General features: G+C 45.3%; 1 protein-coding gene across 6 annotated transcripts in view; it reads right to left on the reverse strand.

The window, feature by feature from the left end:
• The window catches only part of gse1b (Gse1 coiled-coil protein b), a 544566-nt gene that overhangs the window by 62451 nt on the left and 455042 nt on the right, over positions 1-27073 (reverse strand). For 5 of the 6 annotated variants that reach the window (XM_067998134.1, XM_067998133.1, XM_067998136.1 and 2 more), the window contains one exon: positions 11359-11577. The exons of the other annotated variant lie outside the window; for it this stretch is intronic. In XM_067998134.1, the coding sequence (XP_067854235.1) occupies positions 11359-11577 (219 nt within the window). The remainder of the gene's footprint in view (positions 1-11358; positions 11578-27073) is intronic. 6 annotated transcript variants of the gene reach the window in all.

Raw genomic sequence — 27073 nt, forward strand, 5'->3', positions numbered from 1 at the left:
CTCACGCATTTTAGCTAGAAGAGGAATTTTGCTCCTGGCAATAAAGGGTTGAAAATGCCTCATGGGTTAATAGTAATGAATGGGTTAATGCATACACATGAAATTCCTCTGTCCACAATTCTAACTGAAGAGAGTTAATCTGTTTATAAAGTAACTGCATTAACCCATAGCCCACAAGGGCCAAAAAAAACCACACATGACTTGGCATATCATAACCAAAATATTTCTTGCCCTCTCCCGTGTGTGAGGAGGAATGCTCTTGTCTCCTGGCTCTTTGGAGACCTGACATTTTGCGATGGGTGGAGGCACACAGATTGGGCGACAAGCTGAGCCAGGCAGCAGCTGCACTCAGTGCACAAGCGGTCAGCATCCTTATCATTCCCGAGTGAGGGCCAATTCCCCATCCCATTGCCAGCTGAGTCCGGGGGCTCCACATTTTCATACCAGCCACTTGTTAACCTGCACCTCTACTCTACCCAGTGTGAAATACTGGGATTCTATGGCAACTGGGGTGGGGGAACACACGATTTTTGAACAAAATAAAATATATCCCCTCACAGGTAGATTTCTTTGAAAATAAAAATGACACATGATCACGTTTTCTACTTGCATTCTTACAATATTTCGACTATGTGAATTTGCTTTAAAATAATCCACTGTAACACCCCCGGGTGGTGTTTGAACCTCCCTGTTTCTAGGCTCAGCTGATAGTTTGAGCTGCTCTATGCACTGCATTGAAAAATACAGACGCGGAAGGCCCCAGGCTTGTTCCCTGTTTGGGGTTGAATATGGATCAAATGGTTATCCCCAAAGAAAGGAAAGGGGGAAAAAAATAAATCGGCTAGTGTTTGTTTTGTTCCCGATTATTTCCCAGTACCCCCTGCCGGAAGGAGCAATGAGTGTGTACTCTGGGCGAGAGCAGTAGTTCAGGTTCAGAAGTGATGCCTTCCACAGTCAAATAGCCCGTTGATGCTGTCTAGGCTTGCACAAGAAGGTGGTGACTTATGCAAGGAACGAGAGGAAATGTATCCCACCACCAGGACAAGGGGACGTAATCGTCACATTCAAAATCAAGCCAGTTAAAAGCGAATCCAGAAAAAAAAAGGAAAACAAAATTCTTCACACAAAGGGTTTTGAGAATGTCAAATACTCGGGCCCAGAAGACCATAGATGCAAAGTCAATTGATTTGTTTAAAAGGGAACTAAATCCCCTGGAATGGTTAATAAGGGTTATGGAGAAAAGGGAATGGGAGTTGGAATTAAAAAGGCAGAGCTTCCATGGGATTCCAACAAAATGGCGGACGGTGTGAGCTCAATGGGCTGGAAGGCCTACTCCTGTTCCTGTGAGTCATTAGTTTCAGGAGCAGAGAAACTTGTGGGTGGGGAGGGAACCCATTACATTTCTGAAAAACAAATCTCATTTTGAAGCAACATGGAACCGGTTCACAGGTTTCAAGAGATTTCATTTACACTGGAAATAACTTGGTAACAGCTGGAAATTTCAGGGCATTTGTTTTGGATGGTTTGTGGGAGGTTTTTATATCAGGTTTAGAGGCAGACATGGATATGTCTGACCAAGTGAGCAGCACTGAGCCCAACAGCTGAATATAAATCACAAACACAGGAAACAAAATATACCAAAGTAAATAAAAATGTGAAACAGTGATCATTTTTTCCCTCACATTTTGCTACATGAACAGAAATGGGTGAGTCACTACTGAAATTATATATTACTGACAATTGTCTACTGTGTCCAGTTTGTCTTCAATTTTCTCCCCTCCTCTCCAAAAAAAAGACGATGCTGACTCATGCTTGGTTACAGGTCCATGGTTTCCATGACAACTCTCCAGTACTTCACCCAAATGCCCATTCTGCATGTTAGTCCTAGACCAGTGCTGTCCAATATAAATCGCTGACTAGCCACGGGTGTGGCTATGGCAACACTTTTTTAGCCATGCACTAATCTTTGTTGTAAACGCCTTACACACACTACAGGTAAATGTACTGCACATGTGTGTATTTACTTAACAAACATCTGCCTCCATTCAGTAACCAAGGGAGTAAAGTACTCGCAGCGATCAAAAAAAACACTAGCATACTCTGCTTTTCGTCTTACCGTTTTATCAACAAAATGCACAAAAAGGTTAAAGTTCATATCTATATGGCATGGGAATATGAGGATTGAGATCACATGGCCAACGACGGTGTCTATTCCTCACTTTGTATTTCCTAATCAGAAATGGACTTCGCCTCATCTGGATTCCCAATCCGCCACATGCGGCTAGTGGCTAATGCACTGGACAACACCGTGCTAGATAGTGAATGCTAGCACAATATTTGACAGTTCGTACGGTGGGGGATGTGGTGTTTTGGAGTTGAACCCAATCCTTCAGACCACTGGGTTCCCGAAGTGCAGGCCTCGCTCAGCTGGCCAGCAGTCTAATGTAAAACTGCCACATCTCGCTGAAAACAGTGGCCAGGAGGACCGACGTGCCCGTAATATCAAAGGAAATTAGAAATGAGGGGGGGGGAAAAAGGAGAGTTAAAAAGTCCTTTAGATATAAATAAACTTGTCAGTAAACCCTCATTAAAATGAACTGCAGGCGTTGATGTGGGGCTTGGTTCCAGAACCTTCTATCCCAGAGTGTTACCAACTTACCCAATTTGGCTCCGGAGAGTTCAGAGTGGGGCCCAACAGAAACATTACAATCTGGGTACTCCTCGTCCGTATGAAGTCCTAGAATCTTACAGCACAGAAGAAGGCTATTCGGCCCATCATGCCTGTGTCAGCTCTTTGAAAGAGCTATCGAATTAGTCCTACTCCCCTGCTTTTTCCCCAACACCCTGCAAATGTTTCCTTTTCGAATATATGTCCAATTCCCTTTGAAAGTTACTACTGAATTTGCTTCCACCACCCTTTCGGGCAGTGTGTTCCAGATCATAACAGCACAGGCCAATGTACAATAGATACCATTTAAATCAAAGCTAAAACAGATGCAACACTTGGATCTTGGAAGTATCACAAGTGCCCATGGAAAATTAATTTTTACATTTCGACTCTTTTTTTTGTCTGTCCTTAATCTGCCATTTTCAGTCTGCCATATTCTGCATGAATATCAAAGGCCGTCTCGAACCCTTCAAGAAGTGAACTGGCTTGGGGTTTCATAAAATGAATATCTGCTTTCTCTCATCTAACACGAATAAAAGTATGGGGGTGAAAAAAGAAATCTTTTCAGCTTAGCTGAAAGATAAAAGGGAGTCATGTAACAGGGCTGTCCACATGTAGCCAATTAATGAGGCCCAGTATCAAACATATCCCTCGATTCACCTCTGATTTGTGACTACCTGGAAATGGATTGAGTTCCCCTGGGATATAAAGCTTTTAAAAACATCATGTGTGAAAGGATGGATTCGCCAAATGGAATGAATGCAAGGGAATGCTTGAGAAAGGTTTTAAACAAAAAACATTTCAAAATGTTAAAAGGAACTAATTGATATCAGTTCAAAAGCCAAGAAATTTATCTTGTCAGTCCAAGGCCAACAACAATTAGCAGACTAATCCCCCCGGGTTAAAAAAAAGGCATTATTCGAGTCTGTGATAGCTTAACAATCAATAGCATTAAAATGAGAGCAGAATTTAAATGATTGAAAAGGTCTTAGTTAAGAAGTTTAATTTTCAGTGCGTGCTGCTGGAAAGGACATGAATTGCTTAATTAACCTCCTTCATACAGAAATAAGGCAGTTAATTGAACAAATTTAGATTAAAAGTGACAGATGCAGAGCCGCAACTAGCAGCATTGGTGCACTTTGCACACTAGCGAACATGTTAGATTAACAGGCAAGAAGAGGCAGTGACACTTAATCAACGAATGACTTATTTCAGTTATTTGCTGCTTGATGACAGCGTCCAAACGGGCCATTTATTGGATGATCTTCTGTCCCATGTGCATTGATTCTCTGTCTTATACGGACAGCAGTAGCCAATATGCCCAGTGAGGCCTCCTGACCATTTAATCAAGGCTTATTCCAAGTATCAAGATTTGTTACAAGTTCAAGTATGTCATAGATTTGTACTTTGCATGTCTCTTACTCTGAAAGTAAGAGCTTTGGTCCAGCCCTACAACCCTCCGAGAACTCTGCGTTCGTCCAACTCTGGTCCCTCGTGCCCCACTCCCTTCACCCCATCAATGGCTGCCGTCCCTTCAATCGCCCAGGTCCCAAGCTCTGGAATTCCCTCTCTAAAACTCTCTGCCTCTCTCTCCTCCTTGAAAACCCTCCTTAAAACCGATCTCTTTGACCAAGTTTTTAGTTACCCCTCCTAATATCTCGTTCTTAGGCTCAATGTCAATTTTTGTCTGATTATGCATCTTCGTTTTGGGACTTTTTCTACGTTAAACGCACTATATCAATGCAAGTTGTTCATTTTTAAAAAAATGAGAAATCTTGGTGAAGGACCAAGTGCATTGTACAGAACATCATCAAGTCTGGAACGAGTAGGTGAGAAAATGAGGTAAATTTAGAATTGGTGTTTCGGTTTAGGCGATACTAAGCTTGGGTTTTCAAAGCCTGTAGGTCGCTGGAGGAAGGGAAGACTGGGAGTGGAAAGGAAGTCCAAAGTTTTGAGGTTCTGGGAAAGATTAAGCTAGAGCAGGAGATGGTGTTAGCAGCCAAAAAGGACAGAGTGAGAGAAGATCATTCAGCCGAGCCGTTTAACTCCCATTACCCGACCTACATGGATGATTCCATTCTCTTTCCTTCAAATCTACCTGCCTTCTAATTTATAGCTTGGGCCTCAGCACTATATAATATAGAAGCAGTCTCATCCCTATTACTTGACAAGCACTGAAGCAAAGTAAATATTTATTTTAGTAAATGTCAGAGTTAAAATGGGATGCCATACAGGACTGTACAGAACACCGTCTTACCGTTCTGGCACCAGGAACAATGAAAGTAGAAGTTTTTTTAGCTCTTTGGTTACTATAAAGTGTGATTGTGATTAGGCTATATACACCAGCTCCTCACACAGAGTCAGGGAGGGAGCACTTAAACATTTCTTCACATGGAGGATTTTATGGACAGGTTAGGTTTAGATGCATGTGAAATATATCTGTCAGCTTTAAGGGTCTGGGTGTGTACACTCAATCTTCACATCATTCTTTCTATTTTGGGGGATGATGGTGGACTGTGGGAACCTGCCAATCAATGTCAGCACAGGTTTTCAAACTAGTACTGTACTGTAATTACACTAAGTACTGTACTTCCAGGAGCAGTTCAGAATTTTAAAATAATTAAAATAATTTTAAAAGCTATATACAGACATATCAGGGGCAATTTTAACCTAACCCACCTGTTGGGAAACTGAGGGGATCAGATGCAACGCTGGTGTTACACCCCGCCCAATTTTACTCTCTATCGAAGTCAACTGATCCCACCAGTTTCCTGCCTGCCGAGTTAGGTTAAAATTACCCTCATAGAGTCTACCTCATTTTAAAAAAAACAATGATTGATAGTCTACTCTCAACTAAGGGTTACTAAGGGCAAAAGCATCCAACCTACCTGAAAAAGATCAAGCAATGCTATTTGTTCAACTGCTACAAGGAAGTGTTTAGAGGTGTGAATCAGTGGCCTTTCTATCATGTGTTTTGGAGAATTTACTGAAAGGTCCCACAACCTTCACCTCTAGTATTTGGATGTGTATTTTCACTGGTTTGTTTAGCATACAAGGTTTTTTTTTTAAACTTCACTTAAAATGTTCTGTAGCTTGTAAAAGCTGCAGGGAACAGCCTCAAACAATGTCGAGCAAATTGTCCAGTGCCGGACAGGTCCAGTGCTCATTTCGAAGCAGGCCTGCGTGCTTTGTCACAGCAGTGAATGTTGGCAACTATTACTGAACACCTTCTCAACAGATGGGCCTTGAAAATATGCAAAATACATGCAACAGCTACCTGATGTCTTTGTGCAATTCAGAGGCACGTAACAGCACAATCTGCAATTCAAATGAACCGAGGAAATACTACACAGCTTTAGCAGAGCTTAAATATTTAGTGCCATACGGAGATCAAAAAAAAAAGGACTATATTTGCATAACTCTTCAGCTCGCCATAATATGCGGACATAGCTCTCCTAATAGCTGAGGTGGTAAATACACAGTCCAACGTGGAACTGAGGTACACACATTGGCAAAATCCTACATTCGATCCCTGGTCAATGCTGAGTTAGCTGATCTCAGCCACGGTGATGACAAGAGATTTACTAGAATGTTACCAGGGATGAGGGACTTCAGTTACGTAGAGAGACTGGAGAAGCTGAGGTTGTTCTCCTTAGGACAGGCAAGGTTAAGGGAAGATTTGATAGAGGCATTCAAAATCATGAACGGTTTTAATAGAGTAAACAAGGAGAAACTGCTTCCAGTGGTAGAAGTGTCAGTAACCAGAGGACACAGATTTAAGGTGATCGGGAAAAAAGAGCCAGAGGCGACATGAGGAAATTTTTTTACGCAGCGAGTTGTTATGATCTGGAATGCACTGCCTGAAAGGGCGGTGGCAGCAGCTTCACTAGTGACTTTCAAAAAGGAATTGGATAAATACTTGAAGGGAAAAAATTTACAGGGCCTTGGGGAAAGAGCAGGGGGGTGGAACTAATTGGATAGCTCTTTCAAAGAGCCAGCACAGGCACGATGGGTCGAATGGCCTCCTCCTGTGCTGTACCTACTATGATACAATGATAAGAGGTGCTACAATTGGCAGCTGTGTCCCCTGGGTTAAGCAGGAGGAAATCAGCTTCTGCTATCCACTGGCTCCCTGCTGGAAAATACATGTGTGTGGATCAGGTTAGGGTGTGTTTCCCTTCCCCAAACAAAGAGTCTGCCGACACTGGCTGTCCAGGTTCACACCTAAACAATGGGCCCTTTGGTGCGGTACCGGGGGGCTGCCATTGCCTGTAGAACAACAACAACAACTTGCATTTATATAGCGCCTTTAACATAGTAAAATGTCCCAAGGGGCTTCACAGGAGCGTTATCAAATAAAATTTGACACCGAGTCACATAAGGTGACCAAAAGCTTGGTCAAAGAGCATCTTAAAGGAGAAGAGAGAGGCAGAGAGGTTTAGGGAGGGAATTCCAGAGTTTAGGGCCGAGGCAGCCAGAGGCAAGAATTGGAGGAGCGCAGAGATCTCAAAAGGGTTGTAGGGCTGGAGGAGGTTCCAGAGATAGGGAGCGGCGAGGCCGTGGAGTCTATTTCAGAAGTGGGGTGGTCTCTTATTGGTTTCTACCGATCTTTACTACAAGCAGAATGAACTTTGTGCATTAAGATATCTAATAACATCTGGAGAAAGGTTTTGATACAGTCACGATGTAAAATAATGCCTGGGACTACAAGCTCTCTAATGCTTTGGCTCCCAGTTTTAAATTCTCTGACTGGGGAGCTCAAATAATGGCAGCTGTCACAGCTCGACTTATAAAGGTTCTTTTCATAGCTGGTCACTGATTTATTTTTTAAAAATGATTAGCTCTGTGACTGGCTAGTTTGTCACTTTGCACTAGCACTTAATAAAAATAAGACTTTGGAAAACAGATTTTCTTTGAGCTCTCCCACTGACTTCTTGAGTAGACCTGCTGTAGTACTGAGCCATACAAGGCCAGGAAAGTACGAATTACAATCCCAGGTCTGCAGTGAGTTAACTGGTCTCAGCCTGCGCTTTCCAACCAGCCATACCGTTCCTTGGACAAGAAGAGGGTAAAAGCTAGCCAGGGCCCCTGCTGCTGCTCATTATCCCCTCGCTGAAAGTGGGGTGAAGACAGGGCTTGGCTCTGCTATGGTGCCCTGCATGTCTAAAGAGCCTCCCAGCGCTTACTGTCAAGGCTAATAGATGAATAATGGGCGAGGTACCAAGGGGTGTTCATGGAACAACATTTCCACACACAAAGGGTGGTAGAAGTTTGGAACTCTATTCCGCAAACGGCAATTGATACTAGCTCAATTGCTAAATTTAAATCCGAGATAGGTAGCTTTTTGGCAACCAAAGGTTTTAAGGGATATGGGCCAAAGGCAGGTATATGGAGCTAGATCACAGATCGGCCATGATCTAATCAGATGGAGGAGCAGGCACGAGGGGCTGAATGGCCTACTCCTGTTCCTATATTCCTATGTACTTATACAGCGCCTTTAACGTAGTAAAATGTTCCAACGCACTTAACTGCTCAGAGAGTGGGGGGGGGGGGGGTTGGGGAAGGAAGAAAGTCTGGGAATAAAAAAAATGTTTTCAAAATAAAGAAAAAGGAGCTATTCTCACAGCTCAGAGTGGCTGCCCGATTTCCAACCTCTCATTTACACAGCAGACTTGTTCATTTAAAATATGCACAAGCGACTGACGGGAGATTCAATATTGAGTAGCACCATCCTATAGTGCTGGAGCAGCAGCACATCATAAAGCCTAGGGACAGATGAAATATCAATCAAGCATATCAGAATGTAAACTATGTTGAAAGGTGCAGGTTTTTTTATTCAAACAAGCTCTGAGGGTACAACAAATGATATGGCATTTGGATTACTTAGGATGAATTGAATTTCAAACTCTGCCCTGAAGATAGAAGTGTTTTGATGATAGAATTTACATATGCCTGTTGCAAATGAGGCAAACTCATACCTAAGAAACAGAGGCTTTTCCATTACCTCTACACTTGGAGAAATAAAGTACTTGGTGTATTCTGCACAGATAGGATATTTTATACTGATGTAGAGTCACCTCTTTGGACTCCTCCTAGGTCTGAGGTAAAGGTTTTAAAAAATGTCTTCTGAATCCCTTACCCAAAATCTTAAACAAGACAAACCAGTCAAGTCTTTTTCTTGGCACTGAGAAAAGAATGAAGCACCTTCATTTATATATCAGATTTCACGACCTCGGGACATCCCAAAGCGCTTTACAGCCAATAAAGTACTTGTGAAGTAATGCACTGTTGAAATGTGGGGAACGCGGCAGCCAATTTGCACACAGTTCCCACAAACAGCAATGTGACAATGACCAGATAATCTGTTTCTAGTGATGTTGGTTGAGGGATAAATATTGCCCACTACCCTGCTGTTCTTCAAATAGTGCCATGGGATCTTTCACATCCATCTGAGAGGACAGATGGGTCCTCAGTTTAGTGTTGCACTTGAAAGACAGACCTCTGACAATGCAGCGCTCCCTCAGTACTGCACTGGGAGTGTCAGCCTGGATTATGTGCTCAAATCTCTGGAATGAGACTTGAACCCACAACCTTCTGACTCAGAGACAAGAGTGCTACCCACTGAGCCATGGCTGACACTATGTGAAGCAATACTGGTTTAACCCTGGATGTCCTGTGGTGTCAGAACCTCTGGTGCTATGCTCAAAATGCCATTCCACTAACGTGGGAGGGAAATCCCAATTCCCACTGTGTTACTCAAGATCAAGTTGCAGAAAGCTGTGGATTAAATGGGGAGGAATGTAGCAAGCGAGGGAAATGAAGAACCCAAAGACACAATGACCCTCCCGCAAATGTTTCCCCCCTACCCTGTGGTGAAACATCTGACCTTCACTCAGCATCTCCACATGATGGCATGGCTGAGGCCGTGAAGTCCAGCGCAGTGTCTCAGACTGGACAATTTCTCAACAGTGTGGAAAGTAGAAGATAATTTTCAATATAATCACCATCATCTTTTAGGACAGTTTTGAAATATTTCCCCTCCTCCGTGTAGATTGTTTTATCCTCTTTATTCTTTACCCTTACTCGCTCCCTCCCTCGCTCGTGTGCATCATGCCCCATTCCGCAGGCAACAGCAGATGAGGTAGCTTCTCTTCAGGTTGTTTGCTCGGGCTACCCTGCAACTAAACCAAGAAGGAGTGCCCACATAGCCTGAGTTGACTTGCCCTCTTGGTTTAGTGGGGAACTGCTTCAACAGCAGAAAACGTATCTACGTTCCAATATATGGTTTATACGAGTTATTTACAGAATACCGTGCTCAATATTTATGTAGGAACACAGGAAGGCACAGGGCAGGAAGGGAACATCATGATCTGCCTGGCCAGTTCCACAGTTCGCAAAACACCATGCACCGCTCTGTCTCTCCCACTCTTCACATCCCATCCTCTGCCAAATTCCTGGACACTCCAGCGGTGCCGCTCTGTAAAATAATCTCCTTGGTTAAGCACAGACTAGGTTTTCAGTCGGATAGGCAACGCCTGCAGATTTTAACAGCTGAAAAGAACATTCAGTTCTTGGTTAAGCACAGGAAAGAAGTCCACATGTGGGTGCTCTCCACTAACTGGAAAGGTCTCCCCTCCCACCGGTACAGTCAACTCCACTGATGTGAATACTCGACAGCAGAATGTTTAGTTTATTTGGAAGCGGAGAATCCCCGATTGTTCCTATACACTCCCATTGTATTCGCGCCTAGCAACCATATCATTTTAGCTGCACATTAATGTCAATCCTGTGTTGCTATTTTTCTGCCTGGAGGACACAGTGTACGAGGTTACGGCACAAATTAAATACAGTCCCCTCCCCTCCCCCCCCCCCCCCCACCATGTGACATGTTGCAAGACCTCCCTAATCTCTACAATCTGCCAAACTCCAGTCTGATAACAGTAATAAGAGTGTGAAACAAGAGTACGGTCTCGAAAATCTCAGCTTCAATTCCCCAACAGGGACTCACGGCAGAACAGGAGGAGTTATTTCCTCCCCTCTTCGGAATGTCCTGAGTCGTGCTGGATGCTAGCCACCCTGCGCTGCCTCGCCCAAGTGACTATTTGTCAAGCGTGAGCCTAGACAGTGAAAGTCAGCAGGCTGTTGAACTACAGAGGGCGTCACAGGTGAGCTTGATCCCGTGCTCACTCAACTTCCCATACACCACTTTCTAACAGGAGACCATGGATTGCCATCAGGAGTGAGACTTGGCCCTCCTGAATGCTCAGATCAGCACAGATCAGGCATTTAACCTGGTACCCTCCTGATTTGTAGGTCTCAGTTCCACACTGGGCCCCTGAATTTACCTACTTGTCTATCGGAGATACCTTCAGGAGTAGAATGCCATTTGCCTAATTAGTGCAAGAACTTGTGCGACAGGAAACAATTCCTGACAGGCTCACGGTGAACTCTGGGTTGTGGCAAACAGGCTGTACACACGTAACAGAAATGGTCTGTGTAACAGGCAGCTGATCTTTGCAGTACTGATCACACCAGGCCATCTGTGTCAGGGGGCTGGCGATCTCTTGCGAAATCTTGCAGTCAAACCAGTGCTGATACGCAGCCTCGTGTCTTAGGGTACATCACAGAGACAAGGCTTTTGTCTGTTCGTGTACAACTGAATCGTTTGGTCTTTTTTCTCTCTCACTCACCTCTGGGCTCTTCCGCTTGTTTGGCGAGCTTGCGGAGTGCGGCTGCAAAGCTGGCAGAGTGCGCTGACGGTACAGACAAAGTGCTGTTAGCTGCCGGGCTACCATTGGGCACCGTGGAGCCATTGAGGGAGGAAGGGTTGAGGGGGCTTACGGTGGCTGTCGTCCGGGTCGCAGTCGAGATCATTCCTAGTGAAGGTGACTTTGGCTCATGGCTCATGCCTAGAGGTTAGGGGGGAAAAAAAAGGAAAAAAAAGGAGAGAACAAAGATTTAGATAAAAAAAGTGCTAAATCCCCCCTCCTACAAAGCACGAATAGGCTAAGTGAAAAGCAGGACAGAAAGTGCTTACTATGCAGTAATGAGCTGTAATTATGGCATCGTATTGCTTCTTTTCTTTACTTTCTGTAATTTAGGAGATGTCTTTGGAAGCATGAAGTAAATGGCTAAGTTTACAAATAAACTGGCAAAACACACACATGCGTATGCACATACATGCATGCACACACATTGCCACACATCCACATTCATGCATGTGCACATATACACTCAGACACACACGCATATGCATGTATATATACACATACGCGTGCATGTGTGCGTACAAACACACTTTCGCACGCGTGTGTGCACGCACGCGCACACACACACACACACACACACAGTTTCAGATAAGTAGCTGCTCTAGGATCACATGTCTCATAATCTATAATTTCTGGCCTGCACTTAGATAGATAACACTGGCATTTTGTCAAGCTGAGGCAGCCAGCCTATTGAGCAGGCCTACAAGAGCATCAATTCCGACATTCGACCCTCAACGTCCTCTCACTAAAAAAAAACGCACACGTCAAACATGACACTAATTACACTTTCTCATGAACCCGTGACAGGAAAGTGTTGGCACTAGTTGAGCAATGGCTGTGTACGGGAGAATAGGTCCGAGGAAGCCTATGCCCTCTGACCACCTGGTGGCCAATATATTAGAGACAGTGACATTTAAAAGCTATAATGCAGGCACAGGAGGCACTTAGGCTGGCATAAATCTGTTAAAGTTTCAACAGAATCCGTCCAAGTTTTCCTTCAACCTGCACCAGCACAGACCAATGCCCATAAATCACGGGCCGAGAGGACTTTCTTGTTTTTCTTTTAAGAGTTCAATTTTGGTACCAGGTCACAACTTAATGAACTATTGTAAATGAAGTGGAATGCTAGCCCTGGATTGTAACATTGTCATGCCAGGCCAGGCCACCGTGTAAAGTCTGTAAGCCAATCCACCGCACCGCACAGAAATGGCGCCAAGTGGGGCCTAGTTATGCACAGGTCACTCAAAGCCAGGTCACACCTCAATTACATTACATGCCCAGATATCACGGAGCAACAACAGACAAGAATGTTTCCTTAAAGAAGCAACTTGAAAGCATAAAACTGTTTTGCACAGGCAGTACTCACTTTTACCCCACTCTTTACAGGGCAATGCATCTGTGTTTCCCCTCTCTCTCTTCTCCCCCTGCCCCCTCCTCCCCTCTCCTGGTCTGATTGAACAGCATGAGACCTATAGGGAATTCTGGACTTTATAAAGAGAAGAATTTATATGCTGCCTTATCACCAATCAATGAATGACTTTTTGAAGTGCAGCCACTGTTGTTAGGTAGATCAAAACAGCAGCCAATTTGCACACATGCAAAAGTCTCACACCAACTGCAATGAGATAAATGATCAGTTAACCTCCTTTCTGGTGGTGTGGGTTGAGGGAAGAATGTTGGCCAAGACACTGGGAGAATCCCCTGTTCTTCAAATAGTACCATGGAGTCTTCCATATCGCAGACAACCTTGGTTTAATGTCTCATCTGAAAGACAGTGCCTCCGACAAGGCAGCACTCCCTCTGTACCGCACTGAAGTGTCAGCCTAGATTATGTGCTCAAATCTGTAACGGGGCTTAAGCCCACAACTTGTTAACTCAGTGTTACCAGTTGAGCCAAGCTGACAATTCCAGTTCCAGTTGCTAGAACACTTTAAATAGAAAACACTTTGGATTATTTTGGTAACCTATTAAACACAGTCCTGAAGGTCAGAGAACTGTTCACTGTTAATATAGTGAGTAGAATTATTCATGTGAAATAGATATATTCACACATCTTGGAAATCAAGATGGAACGAAGGAAGGTGCAAGCTGTGCATCAAGCAGCAGAAAAATAGGAGAGGAGGGTAAACCAAATTCAGAGAGCAAGCAAAGAACAGATGGAAAGGAGGGATGGGGGAAAGAGACTGGCAGCAGCAATACTCAGGGGGGAAGGGGAGAGGGGAGCCAAAGAAAGGCAACAGCACATGTGGGGGAATCGAGGGACAGCAGCATTTAGAGAGGGTGGGAAGGGGAGCAGTATACATGGGGTGCAAGAGAGACAACAGCGTCTAGAGAGGGTGGAAAGGGGAGCAATAAACACAAGGGGGAGAAGCAAAGGCCGGAAAGTCAAAGCCAAACTACATCCCATTTGTAGACTCTTTTTGCAATGACATACTATGGAAGATTAAGCTTTAGGAATCATTTTAACACATGATCCCATTGTATGGCAGTCCAGTGAAATGATGCACCAGTGTTTTAATGTCAGTGTTGCACCGTTGGTTGGAACAGATGAGTTTGTCCATCCAATTCCCCACATGGTAAGCTCACCGTCATCAGTGACATCCCTAAGAGGAGGCGAACAAACCCTACATAAATATAATGGAGTAGCTATGAATCAGTGGATGGATACACCGCATGTTGTTATACTGAGCCACGCAGACCAGGAAGCACACAGTTTTAGGAGTTGGCCAGTCCTCTGATTGCGGCTGGTGGTGATGGGGAAGGGGATGGCTGAAGGCACAAATTGGCCTCAGCAATTTCTGGAGAGATCAGGCAACATGCCTGCTCCTCACAGCCGTGCCCCCTACTGGCAGTGTGAAGGACAGGGTTCGACTTCACATATGAGAAATAATCACTTGGATGAGGTACCAGAGAGCCACCTTCACTAGCAATACTTCGATTTAAAAATTCTCATCCTGGTTTTTAAATCCCTTCATGGCCTCGCCCCTCCCTATCTCCGTAGCCTCCTCCAGCCCTACAACCCTCCGAGATCTCTGCGCTTCTCCAATTCTGGCCTCTTGCGAATCCCCAATTTTCTTCGCTCCACCGTTGGCAGCAGTGCCTTCAGCTGCCTAGACCTTAAGCTCTGGAATTCCCTCCCTTAACCTCTCCGCCTCTCTCTCCTCCATTAAGACGTTCCTTAAAACATATCTCTTTGACCAAGCTTTTGGTCGCCCGTCCTAATCATAGAATGGTTACAGCACAGAAGGAGGCCATTCAGCCCATGACAGTTCTTTGTAAGAGCTATCCAATTAGTCCCATTCCCCTGTTCTTTCCCCGCAGCCCTGCAAATTTTTTCCCTTCAAGTAGTTATCCAATTCCTTTTTGAAAGCCACGAGTGAATCTGCTTCCACTGCCCTTTCAGGCAGCGCATTCCAGATCATAACTACTCGCTGCGTTAAAAAAAAAGTTTCTCCTCATGTCGTCTTTGGTTCTCTTGCCAATCACCTTAAATCTGTGTCCTCTGGTTCTCAACCCTTCTGCCAATGGGAACAGTTTCTCTTTATTTACTTATTTTCTTTAATATCTCCTTATGTGGCTCGGTGTCAAATTCTGTTTGATAATCGCTCTTGTGAAGCGCCTGGGGTCATTTTACTACGTTAAAGGCGCTATATAAATGCAAGTTGTTGTTGTTGTTGTTGTTGAACTGGACCACAGCATGAATCACCACCATAAGAGATAAGAGGGTGAAACAATTACATGAAAGCTGCATCCCCGTGGTGCACTTGATTTAATGATCCATTAATTAACAAAACAAACATAAGTTATAGCCAGATCTGACCAAAGGGAATAAGGCAGTCGCAAACATCGCCCCCTCAAGGCTCAGAATGGAAATGCTACACATACCCAGTTGTAAACATTCCAGGTGTGACACTGGTCTTCAAAGCATCACAGGAAAAGGTTGGAGTCCAATCTTAAGACTTGCTTACAATGGCACGTAATACAGAACATTAAACAGCTTTCTTATACAACCAGCCTGTAAGTTGCCCTACTGCCAGCCAAAAAATAGCTGACGTATTATTATAAGGCTTCGATTCCGACAGACAAGAAGAATGGCACCACTTTACCAATAAGGGATTGTTCTGGAAAAAAAGAAACATTACTCATTCCTTTAATGGGCTGCACAATATCCTCCAAACAACTGAATAGCTCCTTGTCTGCAATACCAATTCACACAAATTCACAGCATCAGCGCTTGGGAATACATTACTTCACACAGTATATATGATTGATGAGATCTGGTTGTATACATACTTTATTGGGAGAGAAGGCTGCTCAACACTCAGCATCTGGGAGGGGGGGGGGGGAACTGAAGCACACCCTGAAGGTTCATTAGGGCCAGACAGCTCCAGTCATTCGTGCGAGCCGATTGAAATACGAAACCCTCCTGTCACTTGCCCCTTTCACGTGTAATTCTCTGGACTCCGTGCTCTTTAGTCGCAGACCTTACTTTATTTCCACCCTCCTCCCTATCCGCATTAATGGCACAAAAGCCATTACTAATCACAGATCTACTGTTTCCTGCCGTTTCCTAATTACAAAAACTCAGTCCCCAGCAGTCCTCTGACTTCAAACCACATTCTGCGATCACCATGCACTGTAATTACAAACTAATAGTTTGGATGAATTTTTTTTTTTGCTGGATCCACGCAGAACCCCTCCTGGATAATTATACCCTAGAGCTCCGGGCTGGCAGGTCTCCTATTTAATCGCAGGCACACATTTGTGTCCTGCACTTCATAATAATCTCTCTTGACAATTTTCATTACAATTGGAAGAATGTTGAACAAATAAACAGTATTATTTAGCTGCCTCCTTCATCTCAGACAACTTTCCATCCCCTTGGGGCGAGTGCTCAGCATATTAACAGTCACAGGCCACTATGTATGCTGCACACATGATAGCATATGACATTCAGCTGATCTCACTACAAGGCAGTTGAATTCTAAGGTCGATTATAATAAAACTATTGGGTTTACAGCAACCTTTTTTTTATATAATGTCCTGATTTTTTTTTTAAAACAGTACCTTAGTTTTCTCCATTTCTTTCGTTATTCACCAGCCAATTCCTGATCTTTACTTCATTTTTTTCTCTCTCCGCTTTTCCACACAGTCTCCTGCCCAAAAAGACCAACAGTTTGGAATCCTCTCCACCTCTCCTTTTCTCCTCCCCCCCCCCCCCCCCGCCAACAAATAAAAGTCCGACCTGGCTCCGCCTACTTTAGCTGGGTGTGTTTGATCACAGCCTGGATGCTCTGCTCGGTGGAATGAAGAGGAGGGAGAAAGCGAAGAAAGATACACGGTTTACCTGGCTTGCTGATCCTTCAACTGGACACCACCGAGGGGAATGGCTAGACATGTCCGTGCCAGAGGCTGCTCCCCTAAACCTTCTCCCTGGCTTCAGGACGCATTTTGATAGTGCGGCGGGGAGGCGTCTAAAATCTCAGTGCTTTCCATTTTCTTTCCCCCTGACCCTCCCTTCGAGATTGCCACCTCCGCAGGTGGGCGGCCGAGAGGGAAGGATGACAGGGATGGGGCCAGCTGGCTCTCCCATAACAGATGACTACTGCTCAGTGACTCGTCAACAGGAAGAAACGCTGCATCTCCAAGTCTCCTCCTCCACACAGTGGCCTCCCCCCTCCCCCGTTACTTCACCCCTTCTCCTTACTCTTCCTTTTATCTCCTCCCCTTCCTTTAATCCCCCTTCCTTTACTTCCCCCTTTATCCCTCTCCCTTTACTCCCCCTCACTCTCATCCCCTTTTCTTCATCCCCCTTACTTCCCCATTATCCCCTTCCCCCTCCTTTACTCCCTACTCCCCCCTCCCCCTGTTGAGTGAAGAATGCTTGGTGCACACTTGTTTTCTAAACTAAAATGATAAGTAGGAATTTGCATCACAAAACAATAGTCATTGCAAGTATAACAAACCTTCCCTGCCCATGATGCTGTGTAGTGAAGCATAAATGACCCTTGTGATCTGGGACTTCTTCTCATTTTGATTATTTATGCTTTTCTTTTCACACGTCTAGATTTTCTCCCAATTTGTGTTTCTATGCTCTGTTCTGTGCAGGAAAACATCTCAAAATGCTTTGCATTAATTGGGGGGGGGGGGCGGGGGGGGAGAACACGGCAGACGGCAAGTAGAAGGGGAAAGGGGCAAACAGAGAGGATTGAGATGGGGCTGGAGCATGAAGAGAAGTTTTTCAGCAGGTTTTTGGAAAGTGTGGAGGGAACTAAGCAGGGAGATTCCAGAGGACTGTGGTGTGGTGGTTGAATGAGTGATTCCAATGGTATAGCAGGGAACAAGGCGTGTTCTGCTGTGGGACGAGCAGAGGTCATGTGTGACAATTTAAGGTCGGAAGAGATCTGCGATGGGGTGGGGCGAGGCCAATGGAGAGATCTGAAAGTGAGGATGGGAATTCAGAAGTGAATTCACTGGGGTATGGGGAAGCTTGGAGAAGGGCTAATAGGAGAGGGTTTGGGTGAGGGTGATGGCGATGGGAGTGTTGGGCTGAATGTGGATGAGGATGCAGGCTGTGTAGTTTTGGTTTAAATATAACTTGTGAAGAGTTGGGGGTGGGGGGGTGGGAAGGGGAGTTTGGCTTTCCAAACATTAGGAAAGTTTTCTCCCCTACTCTCCGACTTTTACTGGGAATTGTACCATAGACAATGGTCATATTCTAGTACCTCGCCCAAGTGGTTATTCTTCTGCTGGCAGGCTATCTGACCATGGGAGGTATCACAGCAAAGCTCAATCCTGTTCTCATGCAATTAGCATAGACTTTCCAGCAGGGGTCCCTAGAGAGCCACCAGTAGCAACCTCCTTACCCATTGACACTGGGGTCAATTGCAGCACCATTGCTGCTTCACCTGAGATCAGCAAACTCAGCACAGACCGGGGTTTGAATGTGCAATTTCCTGGTATGGCTTAGTGTTTATACAGTGTGGATTTACCTACTAACAGTCTCTGAGGCAGAAGTTGTGGGCTCAAGTCCCACTCCAGAAATGTGAGCACAAAATCTAGGCTGACACTCCAGTGCAGTACTGAGGGAGTGCTGCACTGTCGGAGGGACCGTCTTTCGGATGAGACGCTAAACTGAGGCCCCGTTTGCCCTCTCAGGTGGATATTAAAGATCCCCTGGCACAATTCAAAGAAGAGCAGTGAAGTTCTCCTGGCCAATATTTATCCATTACCAACATAACTAAAACTGATTATCTGGTCATTATCACATTGCTGTTTGTGGGAGCTTGCTGTGCAAACTGGCTGCCGCGTTTCATACACTACAACAGTGACGACACTTTGAAAGTACTTAACTGGTTGTAAAATGTTTTGGGATGTCCTAAGGTCGTGAAAGGCGATATATAAATGCATGTCTGTCTTTTCTACCACAATGCCACCGAGGAAGCTGTTTCTGCGTTCTAACCAAGAAATAGCTAAATTGCACATGATTCATAAAGTACTGGGGACATCGGTGGTGGGTTTCAGCTTTCTTGGAGTTTTGGTTATTTTCCTCATAGTTTAACTCTACACCTGCCTTTGCTGGTGATTGGGCAGCCACGATGAGGAGTGAGGTACCACCCAGGCAAGCCAACACCAGGACCAGCTACCCAGGCCAAACATCCCCCTGGAGGTACCTCCAGCTTGTAATACTGACCAGGCCAGACATTCTCTTGGAGGGTGCAAGATATTGTTCAGACCAGACATCCGGTCGAAGACCTGAGATATTGAGGTCAGATATCTCCTGGGAGGTACTACCAGGCTAGACATCACCAACTGGCAGGGACTGACTATGGTGGGGACTGAATTGGTGACATTATGTTTTAGCCTGCAGCACATGGGATGGCCTAATGGAATCTAAACTGGAGACATAACCCTCACAAGCAAAATGGACAATGCTGTTTTAAACAGGGTAACAAGCGACTGGCAACTTATAGGCTTAACCTAGTCAGACAGCTATCACACTCACCATTGCAGGTGTCCTACATTATACAGGAATTGACACCACATTGAGGACTTAAAAGTAGCCTAGTGCTTTTACTTGTACTTGGTTGCTTCCTGAAGCTATAACATATGTGATCTAAAGGCTGACACCACAATGATATGGTCAGGCATTGAAGGTGATCAAAGTGGACTTCACCCTTGGTTTGAAATGTCTGGGCCGCAGCTCATTTAAAGTCAAACTTGTTGCAAAATAAGTCAAATGCAAACCACAACAAACACTTTTATGTCCTCAGAAGAAAAAAATGCTTTTAACAAGCAGCCATTAATATCGGAAGATGAGCCTTCGGGCATGTGCTAGTGCAGTGTCTGGTGCTCAACACACTAAACAAGCAGCCATTAATATGGGAAGATGAGCCTTCGGGCATGTGCATTCCAAAAATGAGTGGAGGGACAAATTTGGGTCAGGGAAGAGTTCCCCGATGCCTCATTTGGTAAATGTTCCACCCACTCTGGTACTGAGCCAGAAAGGTTTCAAGTTCGATCCCTGGGCAATGCTGAATTAGTTGTTCTTAGGTGGTAGTTGGGACATTACAAATGGCCCCAGTGCCCCCTGGGCTAGGAAGGGAGAAAAAATAATCAGTCAGGATATTCTGTTCCTGATTGTTATCCATGATTCAACGTGAAGGCGTATGAAAGTTGAGTGAGAAAGGGATGATACTCAATTGTGATGCCATCCATAGTCGAGCAGCCTGTTGGCACTAGCTGTCTATAAAAATGCCCACTTGAGTGGAGTACTGGAGTGCAGCCTGCACCTGTGGAATCACATACCAACGTGTGGATGGAGACAAGGGGAGAGGGGAGAAAAAAATGATGATAACTAATAGAACGGGTCTCTCAGTCACCAACTGGTTTGTTTTGCAGACAGACTGATCCCCAGCATCAAAGGACTGAGTTATGAGGAAAGACGTGAGAAAGTTCAGCATTAAAAAGGTGATATTATGGACACATATACGATAACAAACAATATTGAAAAATGCAGATCTGGAACATTACTTCAAACTAAACTGAGAGCAGGATAAGAGGCCAAAGTTGAAACTAGTAAAAGGCAAATTCAGAGTGATCAATACTTGAATGGACCTACCGGGTGGAGCATTACAGGGGGAAACCCCGGCATCATTTAAGGGACACTCCTACAATGGGGGCCTGTGGGGCCTTTCTGGAAGGATGAGTCTAGATGGGCCAAACGCATCTGTATCGATGTGTGAGCACATGGTTGCCTTTAACGTGTGATTCTACTCAACGTCACTCCCCATCTCCAAAGGAAAAAACCACAAACAAACCATCACTACGACACAGTTACAACATGATTAACAATTCTGCCGTTAAAAGATGGGTCTTTACTTTGGTGGGGGGTGGGTGGGTGGGGGGGCGGGAAGGACAGTTTATCCCATTGTCTTCTCCTATAATGCATTCCTTTCAAAATCCATCAACCATTCTAACACAGTATGAAAGGTCTAAAGCATTAATGGAGGGGTCCCCCCCCCCATAGCTTTGGGAATATTGAATGATCTCACGTACCCCAATATATCAGGAGGATGCAGTTGTTCACATAACTGAGAGTCAATTAGACAGTAAAAGGTTTTTTACAATAGCATGTTTGGCCTTCTTTAGCAACATGTACTTGGTAATCGCAATAGCTGCAGAAGGTACTTGTGTGTTCAAACAGGCCAAGCATTATTAACAGTGAATGCACTGTTTGCCCCGAGGCGTAGTCACTGCTCTATTATACCAATGCCTTGTCTCCTCAGCTGGATCTGAACCTGTTACATTAACTTTGTCCAGTCAATCATCATCCAGCTCCGAGTGGGAAGAACAAAAAGAAAAGAACGAGGAAGAAGAAAAAAAAAATCCATGTCCCGGGATGTGATGGGAGGATTTTTTGTTGTTGTTGTTTTGACAACATAGCAATTGTTCACATCCCCCCACCGCCAACAAAAAAAATACAGCATCATCATTTGTACAGCACGTTTGGCAGGAAGGCGGCCGGTTTGTGCTCGTTGCTTAATGTCTTCACTCAGCCACTGTTGGAACCTTTTTTCTCCTGCCAATCCGTCAGGTTTAAGGTCCTTTTTTTTTAACATAATGGAATCAGCCAGTTCCAGGCTAGTTTGCTATTTCTTTTCAATTTCTCCCCCCACTGCCCCACTCCCTTTCACCTCCCCCAACAAGGCACTGACACCCTCTGTATCCCGCCCGGCTTGTCATTCTTTCATTTGTGAACCTAGGCAGTGAACGTTGGCAGGCTATTCTACCAAGAGGAGCATCGGATTCTGTCCTCACCCGATGTCTGCCAACATGCCTTTTCTTGGCAGGGGCCACCTGGGATCGAAGGAGAGCCAAGTAACAAAATTAATTTACGCTCTCCTCTGTTTGTAAAATTGTACTATAACTTGGTGTTGTAAACAATTTTACAACACCAAGTTATAGTCCAACGATTTCATTTGAAATTTACAAGCTTTTGGAGGCTTCCTCCTTCCTCAGGTAAATGTCAGGAACTCCTCGAAGCCTACGCATTTATAAATCACAGAACAATACATGGTGATTACAGATAGTCTTTGCAACTGCCCGTTGCCAAGGCAATCACCGTGTTCAGACAGAGAGGGGTTACCTACAGAGCCCCCGAATATACAGTGAACAAAAAAAAACAAAAAAAAAAGGTAGGGGAGACCTTCAGTAGTCTACTCAAGTGGCCATATTTGATGTACGGGCTTCGATCAGAGAGTGTCAGTGGACAATTCAATCTTGGAAGGGGGGACCATCACAGCCAAAGCTAATCCTGGGCTCATTTGGTATCCACTGGAGTGGCTGACCAGCAATCAGGTGCAGAAACCATGGCCATTGTCATGTCACTTGTGTGTGATGTCACCGGTGCGTGATGTCACTTGTGCATGATGTCACAATGGTTTGTGCAGCATCATTCCACTGCACCAACACCCACTGCTACACTTAGAACGTGGAACTCACTACCACAAGGAGTGGTTGAGGCAAACAGCATTGATTCATTTAAGGGGAAGCTAGATAAGCACATGAGGGTAGAAAGGAATAGAAGGATATGCTGATAGGGGTAGAAGAAGAGGGGAGGAGGCTTGTGTGGAACATAAGCACCAGCATGGACCAGTTGGGCCAAATGGCCTGCATCCTTGCTGTAGACTCTATGTAACTATGCTAAGCAACCATCCAAACAGATTCTGTGCAGCCAAACATACACAGAACGTACAGCACAGAAACAGGCCATTCAGCCCAACTGGTCCATGCCGGTGTTTCTGCTCCACACTAGCCTCCTCCCACCTTTCTTCATCTAACCCTATCTGCGTTTCCTTCTATTCCTTTCTCCCTCATGTGTTTATCTGGCGTCCCCTTAAATTAGCAGAATGGCAGAGTCACATGGTGCACTTGCGGGCATGTCTCACCTGGACATCTGGGGCCTTTCTGCTCAGCTCCGAAGTTCTTCCTCCAACAACAATATGCATGTATAGTATAAGCAAGAAATATTTCTGGCCTCGACCAATATGGTGGTAAGGATCCTACAACTGGTCTCAGTGGCCCAGGGCTACGGAGCTGGGTCACCTGCTCACTATGCAATGGCTCCTGCCAGATAGTGTGGATGTCAGGTGAGGACAGGACTGGGCTCAGCAGTAATGGCCTCCCTGATTCAACAGCAGGCTGACACAAATAAGACTCCTTTCCTCCTTCGGCCTTCCCTTCCTCTTATGGTCTTCAGGCTTTCAAAACCCAAGCTTGGCATCACCTAGTGACTACTTTTTGATTTATCTGGGGGAAGAGGCAAATTTCCACTGAGTTTCTCCCGCTCCGCTACAAGTAAATGAGATTTCCACCAAACTTCCCGCCGGAGTTACGCGGCGGAGCGGGAGATGCTCCGAGGTAACATACTCCCCTGCTTGGTAGGGCTCTGCGCTGTGGGCCTTGGCCCTTCATTCACATTTCTCAGTAAACCCTGTCGCACTAAAGTTTTCAGCTTGGCTCAATTGGTAGCATTCTCACCTCTCAGTGGCGAGGAAGTGGATTCAAGCTCCAGTCCAGGGTTTGAGCACGGAATCTTGACTGACACTTCAGTGCCACATTATCAGAGGTGCTGTGCTTCAGATGAGAAGTTAAACCCAAGGTCACACCTGCCTGTTCTGTTGGTTCAGGTGGGCATTAAAGATTCATGGCACTATTTGGATAAAACCAGTGTCCAGTTCAACCAACACCACCCAAAACAGACTAACGGATCATTCATCTCATTTCTGATCGTGGGACCTTGCTGTGCAAAATATGGCTGCCACGTTTGCTTACATATCAACAGTGACCGCACTTCAATGTATATGAAGCTCTGAGTGATGTCCTAAGGCCCACCAAGTAAACTTTACGAGTTGGGTTCTCCTTGCTCGACGGGAGATAATCAGGTACAGAAGTCAGCGCACCAACTCCCATCTCTCCTAATTTGCCAGTTATTGCTTTTAATGACTGGAAAATCAGGAGGGCCCCAACCTCTAGGCCTGATCTGCCCTCCAATCGACCAAGACTCCGTGCTGGGATCCCTAGATCATAAAATTGTCCCTACATAAATGCAATTAAAATACTCAAGAAATAAAAGTGGAGTGGATTTTGAACCATGAATGGATTACGTTCAAACTGGCTTTTCAAGCACTGGATACAGACGGTTAAAGGAATGAGCAAAGATTTGGGAAATTGTTGAGTTCCATGGGGCCTGGAGTCTGTACCAAACTCTAGATCTTCATACACCGAGGCCTAATCAGGGTCTTTTTATTCTAGAAAAATGTAAACTTCAGGGTTACTTGACTTAAGTATTTAAAACGAAGGAGAAACTAGATTGTGTTTTTTTAAATTCATTCATGGGACATGGGCATTGCTGGCAAGGCTAGCAATTATTGCCCATCCCTAATTGCCCTTGAGAAAGTGGTGGTGAGCCATTTTCATGAACCACTGCAGTCCATGTGATAAAGGTATTCCCACAGTGCTGTTAGGTAGGGAGTTCCAGGATTTTGACCCAGCGGCGATATATTTCCAAGTCGGGATAGTGTGTGACTTGGAGGGCTGGTGGTGTTGTTCCCATGTGCCTGCTGCCTTTGTCCTTCTAGGTGGTAGAGGTCGTGTGTTTGGAAGGCGCTGTCAAAGAAGCCTTGGTGAGTTGCTGCAGTGCATCTTGTGGATGGTACACACTGCAGCCATGGTGCGCCGGTGGTGGAGGGAGTGAGTGTTTAAGGTGGTGGATGGGGTGCCACAAAGCAGGCTGTTTTGTCCTGGATGGTGTCAAGCTTCTTGAGTGTTGCTGGAGCTGCATTCATCCAGGCAAGTGGAGAGTATGCCATCACACTCCTGACTTGTGCCTTGTAGATGGTGGAAAGGCTTTGGGAAGTCAGGAGGTGAGTCACTCGCCGCAGAATACCCAGCCTCTGACCTGCTCTTGTAGCCACAGTATTTATGTGGCTGGTCCAGTGTTCTGGGCAATGGTGACCCCCAGGATGTTGATGGTGGGGGATTTGGCAATGGTAATGCCGTTGGATGTCAAGGGGAGGTGGTTAGACTCTCTCGTTGGAGATGGGCCATTGCCTGGCATTTGTCTGGCGCGAATGTTACTTGCCACTTATCAGCCCAAGCCTGGACGTTGTCACGGGCACGGACTGCTTCATTATCTGAGAGGTTGCGAATGGAACTGAACGTTGTGGACAGGCTATTTGAATTAGATATGTTAGGGAGAATGAGGGGACGTGCTTATAAATGGATATAAACTTGAAAAGGAAAAATTTGCAGGGCTATGGGGAAAGAGTGGGGGAGCGTGACTAATTGGTAGCTCTTTCAAACAGCCATCACAGGCACGATGGGCCAAATGGCCTCCTTCTGTGCTGCATGATTCTAAGTGATCGATTCGCCAGCATTGACAGCCCTCACCTCGATGAACACAAATACTGAACTCTGCCCCCCGCCCAAAAATACTATTATTAAAATAGCTTTTTCCCAACATGGCTTCCACATAATTGTCTCAATATTTTAAAGCAGCCGCCTCACAAGCTCAGTATATGCGTTCGTAAATATGCTACTTGACGCCCGACTGTAGCAGAGAAATAAAATATATCCTCTCCTCTTCCCCCCCCATAAGGCACTACTGCATCTTAAGACAAGTTATTGGATTATGTGAAGGAAATTATCGCACACTGGAGCTAATCCCCTCAGCCAGGCTGGCTGCTGTGCTTGCCCATTCCAATTGACAGACCTCTTTGTAATAGTGACTTATGAAACTTACACTACACTACAAAGGCCTCTCTCGGAAGGTGCTGGATAATGTTTCACAACTGTAACCAGTCTTAATTGTCAGCTCTTAGCCAGCAGCCCCATTGCAGCCGCAGAACCCTGCCTTAATGTGATCAGCCACTTTCTCGATCCAGTGTGACCTCCACCTTAGACTGACGTTTCTCTGATAACACTCAGTCGCTAATTGAGAGCGCAGCCTTGAGAGAGCCCCTGCATTAAGATGTAGCCGGCTGCTTGGAGCCGCATTTCCAATCAGATTGAAATTTGCTCACAGAACCAATCTGCCGGGTGCCCTAGGCTTGTGTCAGATACCTTGTGAGCTCCTGTTTAAGCACCTTGCTTTAATCACAGTAATCAATGCTAACTCAAAAAGACTGTGCACAATCAAAGCCCTGCCATTGCTTGATTAGACTGTTGCAGGCAGATTGATCTCATTTTGTTACTGTTACTCCTCTAATATAAGTTATGCCATTAACACTCGTACCCAATTGGCATTGGACACTAAAGTTGACTGCTCAGTACATGCGTCATGGAAAAGAAGCTACTTAACTGCATCTGCAGTCCACAGTGTTCACTTAAAAGCTCTCAGCGAGGTCAGAATGGCTTAAAAATGGACCTCTGCTACTCTGCTTATGGCTCTTGTGTGTAAAGGTATTGAACCCCAGAGACCAGAAGGTCCCAGGCTTGAACCATGGTCTGTTCGCTGACCAGGTCATCAATTGGATTGCTATAATTGACATGGCCTCCTCACCCAACATCTACACATGCACATTCTACAGCAGTGGTCACTGTACAACAAGAACCGTAACTAATTGTCATCCTCCCAAGCTTGGGGCACTGAGGCCAAGTGGAGCATCTCAACAACTGCTCTGGTCAGATCAAAGCTGGAACCTTCTGGCCTCTCACTGCCTGGTGCATTTACTCACGAAGCCACCAGGGGAGCTGCACTCGTAAAATTATGGCAAGGTTGAGGTCAAAGGGTTGCCTTCCTAAGTGGCCCTGTCTGGACTGAGAGAAGGAAGAAAAAATAGAATCAGCCAGGTTCCCTGCTTGTGATCACTGTCCACAGAGTCCTGCTCCAAAGTGCACATGGAGAGGCCATCAAGTGACAACCCGCTGACATTCGCTGTCTACGGTCACACAAGGAGAAGGCAGAGGCACCGACCGACCAGAATCTCCTGCGTGTGGAACAGGGGAGTCAGCGCCATTGGGTGAGGAAGCAAAAGAAGAAAACAGAAAGGAAGAATTTAGATTAGGCTTTCCACCCACACATGCCTCACACACAGGCACGAAACACAATATCAGCTCACAAAAGGCGTCCCTG

Source organism: Heptranchias perlo, chromosome 16, assembly GCF_035084215.1.
Source record: "Heptranchias perlo isolate sHepPer1 chromosome 16, sHepPer1.hap1, whole genome shotgun sequence".
Lineage (NCBI taxonomy): Eukaryota > Metazoa > Chordata > Chondrichthyes > Hexanchiformes > Hexanchidae > Heptranchias > Heptranchias perlo.